This window comes from Lissotriton vulgaris, unplaced genomic scaffold (genome assembly GCF_964263255.1).
Source record: "Lissotriton vulgaris unplaced genomic scaffold, aLisVul1.2 SCAFFOLD_828, whole genome shotgun sequence".
Lineage (NCBI taxonomy): Eukaryota > Metazoa > Chordata > Amphibia > Caudata > Salamandridae > Lissotriton > Lissotriton vulgaris.
The window spans coordinates 703246-718661 of NW_028251635.1; the positions used below are offsets into that span (position 1 = coordinate 703246).

At 47.9% G+C, this 15416-nt stretch overlaps 1 protein-coding gene across 1 annotated transcript in view; it reads left to right on the forward strand.

The window, feature by feature from the left end:
• Positions 1-15416, forward strand: part of LOC147662823 (SWI/SNF-related matrix-associated actin-dependent regulator of chromatin subfamily A member 4) — a gene marked incomplete at its 3' end in the record, with an annotated part of 317340 nt that overhangs the window by 135187 nt on the left and 166737 nt on the right. The window contains exon 12 of the mRNA XM_086950887.1: positions 14736-14866. Within this exon, the coding sequence (XP_086807013.1) occupies positions 14736-14866 (131 nt within the window). The remainder of the gene's footprint in view (positions 1-14735; positions 14867-15416) is intronic.

The window sequence follows — 15416 nt, forward strand, 5'->3', positions numbered from 1 at the left end:
GAAAAGGTACATTGTCTACGTCGAAGATTCAAGACACCTCCGCCGTACTCAACCCGGCGACGATCGGCGTCGAGGAGCAGAGACCCTCCGTCGTCGTCCACCCGGCGACGATCGGCGTTGAGGAGCAGAGACCCTCCGACGTCGTAAACCTGGCGACGATCGTTGTCGAGGAGCGAAGACCCTCCGCCGCCGTCGGCACGATGTTCGGCGTAGAGGGCAGGCTCCATTCTGTCATCGCAGTCCCATCAGCGATCGACGTCGAAAGCAAAGCCTCCTCCGCCGTCGTCAACTCGGCGACGATCGGCGTCGAGGATGAGATCTCTGTCGTCGTCTCGACGGCGTTGAGGGCGAAAAATACCCCTCCGCCGTCGTCTCGCAGACCTTCGACTTCGAGATTGTATACATCTCCGCCGTCGTCGAGAGAGAGAGACCCTCCGTCGTCGGCTTCACATCGCTGTTCGACGTCGAGACAGCATTCTTCCCCTGTTTCTCATCGGCACCGGTTGCCGTCGAGACGGTGTTCGACGTCGAGTAGACGGCAGGTCCATCTAACGAGAAGTCAGGAGCCAAGATCGACGTCTGGAATGCGTGCAGGTTCGGCGTCGACGAGGCAGGCCTCGGTGAGGTCTGGGGGTGGATCGGTGGTCCTGGTGACGGAGTCAGCCTCGCGCCATTCGTCCTCTCACTCTTCCAGGAGGGCTTCTTCAAGGTCAGCCACTCCGGAAGCTGCTAGCCATGTCTGCAAGTCGCCTTCAAGACAAAAGGAGGCCCCTTCTGCTCTTCAGTTGTCCCCAAGATGGCAGCTGCCCTCACGTCACTCGCAGGACTCAGGGGCGACAAGGCGAATGCAGGAGTATGCCAGTCCGGTTCATAGATCACCTCTTCAGAGACTGGTGGACGAAGTGGACAGAGTGAGTTCTCCCAGGCATAGGCACAAGAGGTCCCCTGAGAGAAGGCACTATAGATCGCGTTCCCCGAGACGAGAAGAACGCGCAGTCAGATCACAGGAAAGGAGGCGTAGTGCTCATCGGCGAAGTAGAAAAACACCATCTACTTCCTCGTCCTCCTCTTCCCAGTCCTCCAAGAGGGATTATTCCCCCACACTATCGGACAGCCCGGTTTCCAGGGTCTCTCCTATAGATGACATTAATACATACCATGAGGTTCTGCAGAGGGGTGCTCAGAAGCTCAACATTGAGATGTCTGTCCCGCAAGTCACGACGACAGTGATTTTCAAGACTTTTCATCAGAAGCCTGCATCTCGGCCATTGATTCCTGGGATCCTTGACCCAGTCATGGACAACTTTTTAACTCCAGCAACCATCAAAGCGGTGCCGGCTCGCATCCTAAAGAAATATAAGCCGGCTACCTCGGATCCGGTCTTCGTCAAGACGGACCCTCCTGCAGACTCAGTCATCGTGGTGGCAGCAAAGAAGACACATGCTGTAACTGCCACTTCTTCTGTTCCACCAGATAAAGAGAGCAGGTCCCAGGACTTGTGGGGTCGCAGAGCCTGCACTTCTGCTGCTGCACCTCTTAAGGTCTCCGGTGCAGCTGCGTTGCTAGGCCGTTATGACAGACCAAAGGAAGACCAAAAGGATTTTGACGAGATTGTCACTGAGGGATCTTTGGTAGCAAATCAAATGAGTAGCACAGCGGCAGATGGTGCGGTGTTATCAGCGCACTCTTACGAGCATGGGATATGCACCAGGAGATCGTCATGGTTAAGATTGACAGGACTAAAACCAGATGCGCAGCAGAGGATCTTGAACCTCCCATTTTCTGGCTTTCTCTCTTCGGACACCCCCTTAGCGGTTGGGTTGGAGAAAAAGAAGGAATTTAAACGCCGCTACAAATCCAACCACCACATGGGGCCTCAACATTGAGTTGAAACCCCTCAGTGGTCCCAGAACAAGAACCAGGGGAAGTCCCAGTTTCGAGGAGGAAAGTCCAACAAAGGTAGAGGTGGTCACCAGCAGCAGTCCTCTACCACTGCTAGAGCGGGAGGGAAGTCATGAGCAGTGGCTTCCTCTGCCGCCGTTGCCCACTCCAGTGGGAGGAAGTTCTTCACAACATCTGGCAGAGTGGGACAGCATCACAAAAGATCGCTGGGTCCTGAATATACTACGCAATGGATACCCGCTACGTTTCCGTGCGCTTCCAAAGGACATACCACCGAAAAAGTCTTGTCCTCACCAGTTAAAGCTGCTTCGAAAGGAGGTGAGGGCTCTTCTTCAGAAGCAGGCTATAGAAGAGGTTCCGCCCTCTCAAAGGGGAAGAGGAGTTTACTCCAGGTACTTTCTTGTCCCCAAAAAAGATCAGGAGCACAAGTTTCGACCAATCCTGGACCTTCGACTTCTGAACAAGGTCATAGTGAAGGAGAAGTTTCGCATGTTGGCCCTTCACCAAATATGTCCACATCTGCAAGTAGGGGATTGGATGTGTTCAGTAGACCTCCAAGATGCGTACTTCCACATTTCCATTGCAAAACGTCATCACAGGTACCTACGGTTTGTGGTCGGCCACAAACATTATCAATGCAAGGTCCTGCCCTTTGGACTCAAGTCGGCTCCACGAGTCTTCACCAAATGCATGGCAGTGGTGGCAGCTTTTCTTCACAGAAAAGGCCTCTTCGTCTATCCATACTTAGACGACTGGCTGCTAAAATGTCCTTCCTTCTGCAGGTGAGGCACGACTTCCAGATCTGTCTACAAGACTTGCACGGTCTCGGCCTTCATGTCAACACGGAGAAGTCAGTGCAACAGCCCACCCAGACCATCCACTACCTCGGCTCCGTTCTGGATAAAAGCGTGGGAAGAGCATATCCTTCAGAGTACAGACTGTCTTCGATGAGACAGAAGTGCATGCTTCTGCTCCAGGTGCAGAATCCGACAGTCCGGCAGGTGGCATCCCTGCTAGGATCCATGGCATCCTGCATCTTTCTCATTCCCAACGCCAGGCTGAGGATGCGTCCTTTGCAGCAGACTCTGGAGGACCAGTGGGATCAGTCAACAGGTCGCTGGGAAGATCAGATATGTCTCTCCCAGGCGGCGAGATCCTCCCTCGCACGGTGGACTCAGCAGCGGAATCTGATGGTGGGAGTCCCTTTTCACCAGCCACTTCCAGTGCAATCAGTGGTGACAGACGCGTCTCTGCAAGGCTGGGGGGCACACATGGGGGGTGCCTTCAGATACAAGGACGGCGGTCGGCAAAGGAACAGACCTACCACATCAATATGCTGGAGCTACGAGCAGTCCACCTTGCTCTCAAAGCTTTCCTACCTGCAATCGAGTCCGATTCGGTCCTGGTCCAGACCGAAAACACGACGACCATGTTCTACCTAAACAAACAGGGTGGCACTCAGTCGTGTCCTCTCTCCCTGGAGGCGCAGGCGATCTGGCACTGGCTTCTCGCCCGGAACCTCTTGGTGGTGGCAGTGCACCTTCCAGGAGAGCTAAATGTCAAGGCAGACGCACTCAGCAGGCACTTCGAAGATCAGCCAGACTGGGTGCTACACGACGAGGTGGTGGCGTACCTTTTCCATCGTTGGGGTCGTCCGGAAATAGATCTATTCGCAGACGACGGAAACGCAAAATGCCACTCCTTTGTGTCCAGATTCCACCGTCCAGGGACAAGGGGCAATGCGCTTTTGAAGGACTGGTCAGGGACATTTGCCTACGCCTTTCCTCCTCTGCCCCTGATCCCAAAGGTGGTGTCCAAACTACTCAGATCCAGGATGAGGATGCTTCTGATCGCTCTAGGCTGGCCACAGCAGTGGTGGTACCCGGAACTTCTTCATCTGTCGGTACTTCCACACAGGAGACTACCTTGCAGGCCGGACCTACTGACCAAGGTGAGCGGGAGGATTCTTCATCCCAACCTTCCCTCATTGAACTTGACAGCATGGCTCCTGAGGTCCTGCAATACAGACATTTGAAACTGCCTACTGATTGCATGCATATTTTGAAAGAAGCAAAAAGACCCTCCACAAGAGCGTAATACGCGTTTAAGTGGAAGAGGTTTTTTCTTTGGTGTAGAGAACATCACCTTGATCCTACGAAGGGGCAGGAGGATGTCATTCTCCCTTACCTTCTGTACTTAGCAAGATCTGGTTTAAAGTATGCTTCTATCAGAGTGCGTTTATCTGCCATTACGGCGTACAGGAGATCACCTAGTCAGCCCTCCTTTTTCCAAATGCAGGTAGTCAAGGACTTCTTTACAGGGGTTGAAGAAAGTTTATCCCCCTGTTCGAAACCCTTCTCCGTGGGAGTTGAACCTAGTGTTATCTAAATTGATGGGCCCACCTTTTGAGCCAATCCACAGAGCTTCCTTGCAGCATTTGTCTTGGAAGGCCCCTTTTCTGGTAGCCATTAAATCAGCGCGCAGAGTAAGCGAGATCCAAGCGCTGTGTACCAATGAGCCTTACACTGTTTTCCACCATAACAGAGTAGTCTTAAGGGCGCATCCATCTTTTCTCCCTAAGGTGGTGTCTGATTTTCATATCAATCAGTCCATTTTCCTTCCATCTTTTTTCCCAAATCCAGCGACCCCGGCTGAGCGGTTGCTTCATTCCTTAGACCTCAAGAGGGTGCTTAAGTTCCACTTAGAAAGTACCAAGGGCATAAGGAAGACAGATAAGATATTTGGCAATTATGGCGCCATGAGAACAGGCTTCCCAACCGCTAAGAGATCCATTTCGAGATGGATTGTATCCTGCATTACCTCAGCTTACCAGCTGGCGAAAAGACCCTTACCGTTGCCTCCTAAGGCGCATTCCACTAGGGGGAAAGAGGCCACAGTTGCTTTCTTACATGACGTCCCAATGTCCGAGATTTGCAAGGCTGCAACCTAGAAATCGGTTCATACCTTTACGAGGCACTACTGCCTAGAATCTGATTCCAGGACTGATGCTCAAGTAGGTCAAGCCTCCTTGAGGAATCTGTTTAGATAGTTTTTTTGCTCTATCAGAGCTTGGGTTTCTAAGCATACTGATCACATTTCTGTGTTCTCCTTTGCCCGCAGGGAGATGAGGTGATGCTCGCTATTCTATTCTAATGCTTATGACTATTGATGAGGATCCCCTGGAAGAGAAGGATTTGTTACTTACCTGTAATCCTAGTTCTCTTCCAGGGGTATCCTCATCAAAGTCATAAGCAACCCTCCTGCCTTCCTGGGCAAAGGACGGTTATATTTTGGAGATATTCTTAACCGCTTGGTTCCATGGTTTTTCCATCTCCGCAAAGAACAAGTGACTTAAATGTCACCCCTGAGGCATGATGGAAAGCTGGGGGTCAGCAGTGCCTTAAAGGCACAGTGTCAGTTTATTGCTATGCAGCTACAGGTTAGCTTTTCAGACTTTTTAGACTGGGTATTTGCAATGCAGCCTGGGTGCTTCCTATGCTTTCAGTGTCTTATGAGAATTTCTACTGTTTGCTGAGCATTAAAACAGTTTCTAAACAAATTTTGTTGTTGTTTCTCCTGTTTCTAATGCATGTTTTTCATGTATGGTGGAAATTCCTTACAGCATGACACACACACACACTCACTCACTCACTCACTCACTCACTCACTCACTCACTCACTCACTCACTCACTCACTCACTCACTCACTCACTCACTCACTCACTCACTCACTCACTCACTCACACACTCACTCTCTCCATCAGCCTCTCCACACGAGAGAGAAAATGAGTCGCAACCTATCCGGTTTAAAAATGCTTTTATTTTTCTTTTCAAAAAGCGGCATAGTTCTGCTTGGCTCCAATGCATTATATATATATACATCTATCTATCTATCTCCAGGTTACCCCTATGTGGCCGACACACCCGGGACTGCTCCTCATCACAATCGGGTTAGCAGGCAAACTCCCTGTACTTCTAGGATTAAGGACGGAAGCGTCGGCTGGGGCCCACGTGAGGGCTTTGGTACAGCCATCTGGGGATTGAATTTCGGGACTCTTAACTCCCAGCATGCTATGCACTGTCTCATACGAGCGTCCCAATCCATGGGCGTGCCATATGCATAAATCACGGGAGCAGAGCCCGTCCTGCACTCACCTGAAATCGTCAGCCTCTGAGGAAGAAGGAAACTTTGAAACGCGTCAGGCTACCGAAAATTCTGCTGTTTGATTGTCCAACTGATGTTTCTCTCCATACCAATAAAGGCTCTTTCAAGCACAGTGAGGTCTCGAGCGCTGCTTTACTGAGGGACACCTTTGGAGCGAAATCTATAAGGCGGTGTCCTACCGCCTAAGCATGCACCACCCCTTCGGCGGGGGCCACAGAACTTGGCAATCACTGAGTTTCACATGTGGAGCATCACAAGGATTAAGGACGGAAGCGTCGGATGGGGCCCACGTGAGGGCTTTGGTACAGCCATTGTGAGTACAGCCATTTGGGGATTCTAACTCCCAGCATGCTATGCTGGTGGACCGATTGGAGGCCTGCGGGATCCAGGGGCAAGCACTTAACATTCTGAAGGCCTTCCTGAAAGATCGGGTACAAGTGGTGGCTATGGGGGACTTCGAAGCAAGACCTTTCGAACTCCCCGGGGGGGTCCCTCAGGGATACTCCCTTAGCCCCACTTTATTTAATATTTACGTATCCTCCCTTGCCCCAGTGATTCGATCCTTCGGGTTCGAGTTAACATCTTACACAGATGACACCCAGATTGTGGTCTCGGTGCTTCCGGGGAAAGAGCTGGGGGTGGCAGCAAGGTTTCAGGACTGTATGTCGGCAGTCAGTGACTGGATGGCAAAAGCTGCTTAAAATTAAATTCCTCCAAGACCGAGGTGCTCATTTTTGGGTCAAACACAAACCTTTGGAGCTCCAAGTGGTGGCCTACAGATATGGGCCCTCCACCATCTCCAGCTCAAAAGGTGAGGAATCTGGGAGTCATTATAGACAACAACTTACCTTCAAACCCCAGGTCAAGGCGTTGACTTCCTCCATACATTGGATTTTGAAAACCATCAGGAAGGTTCTTCCCTTCTTACCAGAGGGAAGCAGAAGGACGGTGGTGACGGCACTCGTTCTTTCGCGCCTTGATTACTGTAATAGCTTTTTTTTAGAGGCTCAACAGGGGGTGTTGAACAAACTTCAGGTCCTACAAAACGCGGCTGCCCGCCTGATCGGGGGCCTGTCCAAGTTTTCATCAGTCACCAAGGAATTGGAGAGGTTGCATTGGCTCCCGATGCGGAAGAGGATTTTATTCAAAACCCTCTGCATTGTCTTCAAGGCACTGCATGGTCTGGGGCCGGCGTTTCTTCAGGATCATTTCCAGTGGTACAGACCAGGGAGACAACTGAGGTCTGCCACTATGGGACTGATTAAAACAACGCGGATCAAGAAGGCACGCTGGGGGGGGGGGGGCAGGATATTTGTGGGGGGAGCATCAAAGGCATGGAACTCCCTCCCCCTGACCCTCAAACTAAGCACAAACTTGTTAGCCTTTAGGAAAAACCTTAAAACATGGCACTTTGCCCTCTAGCCCGGGAGTTTGAACCTCAGGGAGTTACCACTTTCAGCGCCAGGACACCGATCGGTATTTGTGCGCTCTATAAGTGCTATAAATAAATAAATAAATAATGCTATGCACTGTCTCATACGAGGGTCCCAATCCATGGGCCTGCCATATGCATAAATCACGGGAGCAGAGCCCGTCCTGCACTCACCTGAAATCGTCAGCCTCTGAGGAAGAAGGAAACTTTGAAACGCGTCAGGCTACCGAAAATTCAGCTGTTTGATTGTCCAACTGACGTCTCTCTCCATACCAATAAAGGCTCTTTCAAGCACAGTGATGTCTCGAGCGCTGCTTTACTGAGGGACACCTTTGGAGCGAAATATATATATATATATATATATACATATATATATATATATATATATATATATATATTTTCCAAAGCAAACGTCCCTTACTAGAGGGAGAGCGGCCGGCCAGCTGTTGCAGGTGACGAGTCAAGGACAAGACTCTTAAATTATTTCCGAGCAATTAAAAAAAAAAACACCGCACTCTTCTCGGATGTTTCAAAGCTGTTTAATCCATCTCAGTAAAACTTCCTCACCTACGCGTTTCGAACAATGAAATGTTACTACCGTGATCAAGAACATTTCATTGTTCGAAACGCGTAGGTGAGGAAGTTTTACTGAGATGGATTAAACAGCTTTGAAACATCCGAGAAGAGTGCAGTGTTTTTTTTTAATTGCTCGGATATATATATATATATATATATATATATATATATATATGTGTATATATATATGTATATATATATAATTAATTATTTAATTATCCAGGTTACCCCTATGTGGCCAACACACCCAGGACTGCTCCTCATCACAATCAGGTTAGCAGGCAAACTCACCGTACTTCTGGCCGACGCGTTTCGGATTATGAAACCCTTCTTCTTAGGCAATTCGGAAATGACAGCAGGCAAACCATATACTGGTGTACTCCTTCTTTTATTTCAATCCAGAATGTTAATCACCCCCAAAGCATTCTGGGTCCAGTAGTACGAAATCTGCATCACAAATGTGTGCTGTAGAGATTTTCCTTTTCCTCATTTATACAATCATTGGGGGATATAGTCCTGCATAAAACAATCAAGAGGGCGTCTCCTGTTCCACTCAAACTGTCCTCTGTCATGACAGCAAGCGAACCCGTAATGCTGCGGCGGTGGGAAGAGGATTCGCCTGATCTCCAGATCGTATCAGAGGCAGAGGCCTTGGACGACTCGATTCCATCACGTCAACCCGTGAGGACCTCTGCCCCTGCACCACATGCACTGCCCAAGCCAAAGGTGAAGGTCAGCACTCCGCCCAAGGGGCTCAGTCGAGACCAAGTACTTCCTCCTAAAGCCCAGCCTTCGAGCTCGGCACCGAGCAAGCCACACGTACTGATTCCACCACCTCCATCGGCACCGAAACACAAAGACAAAGACCCTTCGCACCGAGGCCAAAAGACCATTCGCCACCGAAAGCGAAAGACCCTTCGGCACCAAAAGTAAAAGATCCTTCGACGCCCGAAGCCTAAAGAGGCTCCGAAGCTGTCCGCTTCCAAACCTAAAGAGGGAAAGCCAGCGTCCGACGCCACAAAGCCGACGAGGCCAGCTTCCACTCCGAAGACTCCCGCTCCGGTGCCAACACCCACGAAGCCTGATTCAGAGGTTCCCAAGTCCTCGGACACGCCTACCAATCCGAAAACAACACCTTCGGCACCGAAAACTTTGCCACAGGACGCTGTAAGACCTCCCAAGGCAAAACGCCAAAAACAACCTCTGTCTGAACCGAAAAAGTCGACGCCGAAGAAGGTTGTAGAGGAAGATGAACTGTTTAGACCAGATCCTAAACAAAAGAAGATCTACATAAACACAACGACTGGACATGTAGGTGCTATACCTCATAAAAAGAGACCAGCAGAAACACCACCTCCATATGTGGTTCCTGCAAAGAAGAAGGACTGTGCAACTTCTCCTATGCACCCTCCTTCTCCTGTCCCTCCTTCAATATCACCTAAAATCTCTCCTGTCCCCTCTCCTGCATCATCACATTCACCACAGACTGATGAGAAGTATGACTTAGGTGGTGGGGAGGATCCACATGTAGACACAAATACATATCCTTTAGATGAGGATGTCAACACGTTTCCACCACATAATGTACCTGATATCCCTGATCCACAGTTATACCCGTCAAAGCCTTCGCCACCAGAAGACCGCATTGGTTTTAACCACCACTTACACAGAGCTGCTCTTTACCACAATGCATTCTGATGACATTGAAGATTTTCTGTTAGACACATTTGAGCCATCTCACAGATCTACTCAAATTCTTCCCATGATCAAGGCAGTCATTAAGCATGCTACAGAAATATTCAAAGATCCTGTATGCACTAGGGTACTAAATCCAAGAATAGAAAAGAAATATAGGCCTGCACCTGCTGATCCATCCTATATTAAAGCACACCCTCCATTAGACTTTTTAGTAGTGTCCAATGCAAGAAAACGAGCGAATTCACATACTTCTGGTGAAACGCCCCCACCTGACAAGGAATCAAAAGTTATTGATGCGTCAGCTAAAAGAATAGCGGCACAAGCTACAAATATATGGCGCATTGCCAATACGCAAGCCCTTCTATCACGTTATGACAGGGCTCATTACGACCAATTAGAGACACTACTAACACAAATTCCAGATCAATATAAAGATCAGGCAACAGAGCTCTTACAAGAAAGCAAATTAATCTCAAATGTCTCAATAAAATGTGCCCTAGATGTCGCAGACACAGCTGCTAGTGCCGTAAATACTAGTGTCATACTCAGAAGACGTGTGGTTGCGCATTTCAGGGTTCAAACAAGAAGTACAAACCACAATCTTGAACCAGCCTTTCAACCAAAACCAATTGTTTGGCCCAGAAGTAGACACTACACTGGAGAAAATGAAGAAAGACATAGACACTGCAAAGTCAATGGGAGCGCTACAGTCCACACAGACTAGAGGTTCTTTTCGTCGCTCCTTTTATAGAGGAGGCTCCAAACCAACTGGAGCAGATACAACAACACCTTTCAAGACGCAGACTCAAACATCCTCTAACAAAGGGTATTTTAGAGGAGGATACAGGGGCAATAATAAATAGGAAGAAGACGCGGTAACAACAGCAATCGCTCCTCCTCCACAACTAAACAGTGACTTCCCTCTCCTCCCCCAACAGCATTCCACTCCTGTGTGGGGCAGACTAACACAGTTCCTGCCTGTCTGGAACTCCATCACAACGGACAGGTGGGTGAGACAGATTATCCATCATGGCTACTGCCTAGAATTTACAGCAACCCCCCCAAATATACCACCCAGGCAGTGTCCTATGTCCACAGATCACCTGACTCTGCTTCAAAAAGAAGTTCTAGCACTTCTACAAAAAGATGCTATTCAACTAGTCCCATTAGAGGAACAAGGAACAGGAGTTTACTCGCTGTATTTTCTAATTCCCAAAAAGGACGGGACACTGAGACCAATTCTCGACCTCAGGCCCCTCGACCATTACATCCAATCAGATCATTTTCATATGATCACTCTGCAACAAGTGCTCCCTCTACTGCGATTTCCTTTCAACACTAGACCTGAAGGACGCCTATTTTCACATCCCAATACATCCTGCTCACAGGAAGTACCTACGGTTTGTAATACAAGGACAACACTATCAGTTCAAAGTCCTTCCGTTTGGTGTCACAACAGCACCACAGGTGCTCACAAGCAGTAGTAGCAGAACATCTCCGAAGACAACAGATACACGTCTTCCCTTATCTGGACGATTGGCTCATAAAAGCCAGATCATTCCACCAATGTGTACAACCACTCAGCAGACAATTCAACTGTTGCACAACTTACAGTTTACTATCAACTACACAAAGTCGCACCTAGAGCCTTCGCACGTGCATCAGTATCTAGGAGCTACCATAAAAACGTCTACAGCTCTAGCGTATCCCAGTCCAGTCAGGATACAGAGCATTCAAGCCTTAGTCTCCACTTTCCAACACCAGCAGTCTCTCCAGGCAAGAGTGTGCATGAGGTTAATAGGCATGATGGCATCCTGCATCTTCATAGTACCAAATGAAGACTGCAAATGCGTCCATTACAGGAATGTCTGGCTCAACAGTGGAATAAGGCTCAAGGTCAGCTCACAGACCTGGTGTTGGTAGACAGCCGTACGCATCGCTCTCTGCAATGGTGGAACACCAAAAACTTGACAAGAGGATGGTCGTTCCTCGAGCCTGTTCCACAGATAGTGCTCACAACAGACGCATCCCTCACAGGTTGGGGAGCCCATCTCTTACACCATACTACTCAAGGTCGATGGAACAACCAACAAAAGCTGTTCCATAACAACCATCTAGAGTTACTAGCGATATTCTTAGCACTCAAAACTTTTCAACTTCAAGTACAGAACAAAGCTGTCTTAATCCGGACGGACAATATGACAGCGATGTACTATATACAAAAACAGGGGGACACACTCTCTGCAACTGTCCCAGCTCGCACAGAACATTTGGAGATGGGCCATACCTCAAAACATATATCTGTTAGCGGAAAACCTTCAAGGGGTTCACAATCAGATAGCGGATCTGTGAAGTCCGCAGTCACAACAGATTCACGAATGGGAGCTACATCCGCAAGTTCTTCAGCCATTCTTCCAGCAGTGGGGGCACCCACACATAGACCTGTTTGCCACCCACGAAAATGCAAAATGCCCAACCTTCGCCACCAGGTTCCCACACCCACGGTCCAAGGGCAATTCAATATGGATGAACTGGTCAGGCAGATTTGCGTACGCTTTTCAGCCTCTCCCTCTAATTCCACTAGTGGTGCACAAGCTCAAACAACAGTCTCTCAAGCTCATAGCAGTAGCTCCAACGTGGGCACGCCAGCCGTGGTTCACCACACTACTAGACCTCTCCCTGGTTCCATATCAAAAGTTACAGCTCAAACCTTCGCTGTTAACATAGAACCATGGAGAAATCAGACACCCAGACCCAAACCAACTGAATTTGGCGATCTGGCTCCTGAAGGTTATCTCAGGAAACCTACTACCAGAGCGTGTTATGCCGCTAAATGGAAAAGATTAGCAATTTATTGCAAACATTATCACATTGATACACTGGATGCCTCCATCCAAAATATCATTTGTTACCTTTTACATCTACAAAGGTCTAATTTGGCATACTCTTCCATACGCCTACATCTTGCAGCATTTGCAGCCTTTTTACAAAACAGGCAACACCTGTCTCTTTTTAGGGTACCTGCAATCAAAGCATTCATGGAAGGATTAAAGAGAATGATCCCTCCCAGACTGCCACCTTCTCCAGTATGGAACCTAAATCTTGTCCTTACGAGACTCATGGGACCCCCTTTTGACCCTCCTGCATAAATATGAACTGCAATTTCTCACATGGAAAACTGCTTTCCTTGTTGCCATCACCTCTCTCAGAAGAGTAAGTGAAATACAAGCGTTCACTATACAAGAACCATTTTTTCAAATACATCCCAATAAAGTGGTTCTCAGATCTAATCCAAAATTTCTACCAAAGGTTATCTCACCTTTTCTCCTAAACCAATCTGTAGAGTTACCTGTGTTTTTGCAAAACCCAGATTCTGTAGCAGAAAGGGCCTTACACACGTTAGATGTTAAAAGAGCTCTACTATACTACTTAGATAGAACTAAATCCTTTAGAAAGACAAAACAATTGTTTGTATCTTTCTCTCCTCCACACAAAGGCAACCCTATCTCTAAAGGTGGGATTGCCAGGTGGATTGAAAAGTGTATACAAATATGCTATCAAAAAGCTAAACGCACACTAACAGTTCCTCCTAGAGCCACTCCACTCGCAAACTAGGAGCCTTTATGGCTTTCTTAGGAAATATACCACTGGAGGGCATATGTAAGGCAGCAACATGGTCTACACCACACACCTTCACTAAACACTATTATGTTGACGTACAAGCCAAGCAGCAAGCTGCAGTAGGCCAGTCTGTCCTTAGAACACTATTTCAGGCTACTGCAATGGATACAAGCGACCACCGCTAGGGGAGACACTGCTGCACAATCGATGCATAGTGTATGATCTGCAGCACATATGCGTCAAACGGAAAATGCTACTTACCAGTATGCATCTGTTCTTGGCATGTAGAGCTGCAGAGTCGTACACGCCCTCCCGCCTCCCCGGACTTGTATCCATTCCAGTTCTCATCTTACTTAGATGCACACGCATGGACATCTTTTTTCTTACTGTATCTCTACTAACTCCATAATTTCCCATCATGGCGAAAAACAATCTAAGGATGGAGCCGATGCCCATGCGCAGTATTGTCCAAGGGAGGAGTCACCTATATCGTGACTACAAAGACTTCTCCAAGAAGACAACAACCTGCAATCATCCGAGCCCAACACCAGGTGGCGATCTAGTGCATAGTGTACGACTCTGCAGCTCTACATGCCAAGAACAGATGCATACTGGTAAGTAGCATTTTCCTTTTAAAACACGGGTACGATGATGTCTCATGGTCCGCCGGCCGCCACGGAATGCTTGCCGGGCCGCTGCCGGCCCGCGGGCCGTACTATGAGTACCTGTGCTTTAGGGTAAAGGCACTGGCACTCAGGTCTGGTTTGCATGTCTCAGTGCACTCTTGAGTCGAAAAAAACAGCAGCATCAGTCAAAAAACTTGGGGGTGGCCGTATGAAAAGAGGCATTTCCTTACAAAGACTAATAAGTTGAGATGGTGGAACAATAAAAAAATTTATGCCACCAAAAGATCTCATGTTGTGATGGTGCCCTCTAGTTTGTATAACAAGCACACAGAATCATGCTGTGTTTCAACGTGGTTCATTTTGCAAGCAGTATTCAGTTTCATTCTTGAAGTCATAAGTCAAATTATATTCTCTCTAATATTTGATCAAATCTCATAAAACTAAAAGCCTGAAATTCCAAAGAGTGCAGCATCTTCTCACTTTCCGACTTCCATTTGTTTGCACATCCAATGAGTTTGAAATAACAAATATGATTTGTGAATTGTTGTTTGGCCTAGATGTAAGGCTAACAAGAATGGTAGTGTTGGATCAGCGAACTTGCAGAACTTGGAGATTTCACTCTTTCTTATATGGGGTGTTCTTACAGTGTTGGTTTTCTTATGCAGAGCGTCCTTGTACTGAGTCCCATCCATCTAAATACTATTCATTTTTTCAGCCTTTGGATGAGACAAGCCAGATGAGTGATCTCCCTGTAAAAGTCATCCATGTGGAAAGTGGAAAGATCCTGGCTGGGCCCGAGGCACCCCGGGCGGGTCAGCTTGATGCTTGGCTTGAGATGAATCCTGGGTAAGAAAACTTGGGGCAAATTGTATTGCGAGGCAGTGTCCAAGATATTCACTTGTCTTCACAATGTGTTGGTGCCCAACAAACTTTGCCCACTTTTTCTCAAGCACATTTCCTGTTTCTTGAGAAGGCATGCTACTCCTTGTTCTTGCAAAACACAATTCATACTAGTTAATGGTTAAAAACCTTCTTTGCGGCTATATTGTAGAGGGAAGCCCACTCCATTTCTACCTGCTCCTAGGAACTCGGCAGGTAAATGTGTTCTTTTCTGTGTTTCTTGAGTCTAACATGTCAGGCAAATAAGGCCTAATGAAAGTGATGCAAATCTTCCAACTGGCGGACTAGTGAGGCCCAATGAATGTCTGCCAGCTCATTGCTAATTTATTGTATTGTACAAAGGCACACCTGGCAAGCTTTAGTGGCTGAAGTGATAAAAAAAGGACATATAACTGCAACCTCTCATTGGGTGATGGACACTCAAATACTCCATCATCCTGTTTGTGAACACTATTTTATGCCAGCTGATACCAAACAAACATCACTGACAATATTT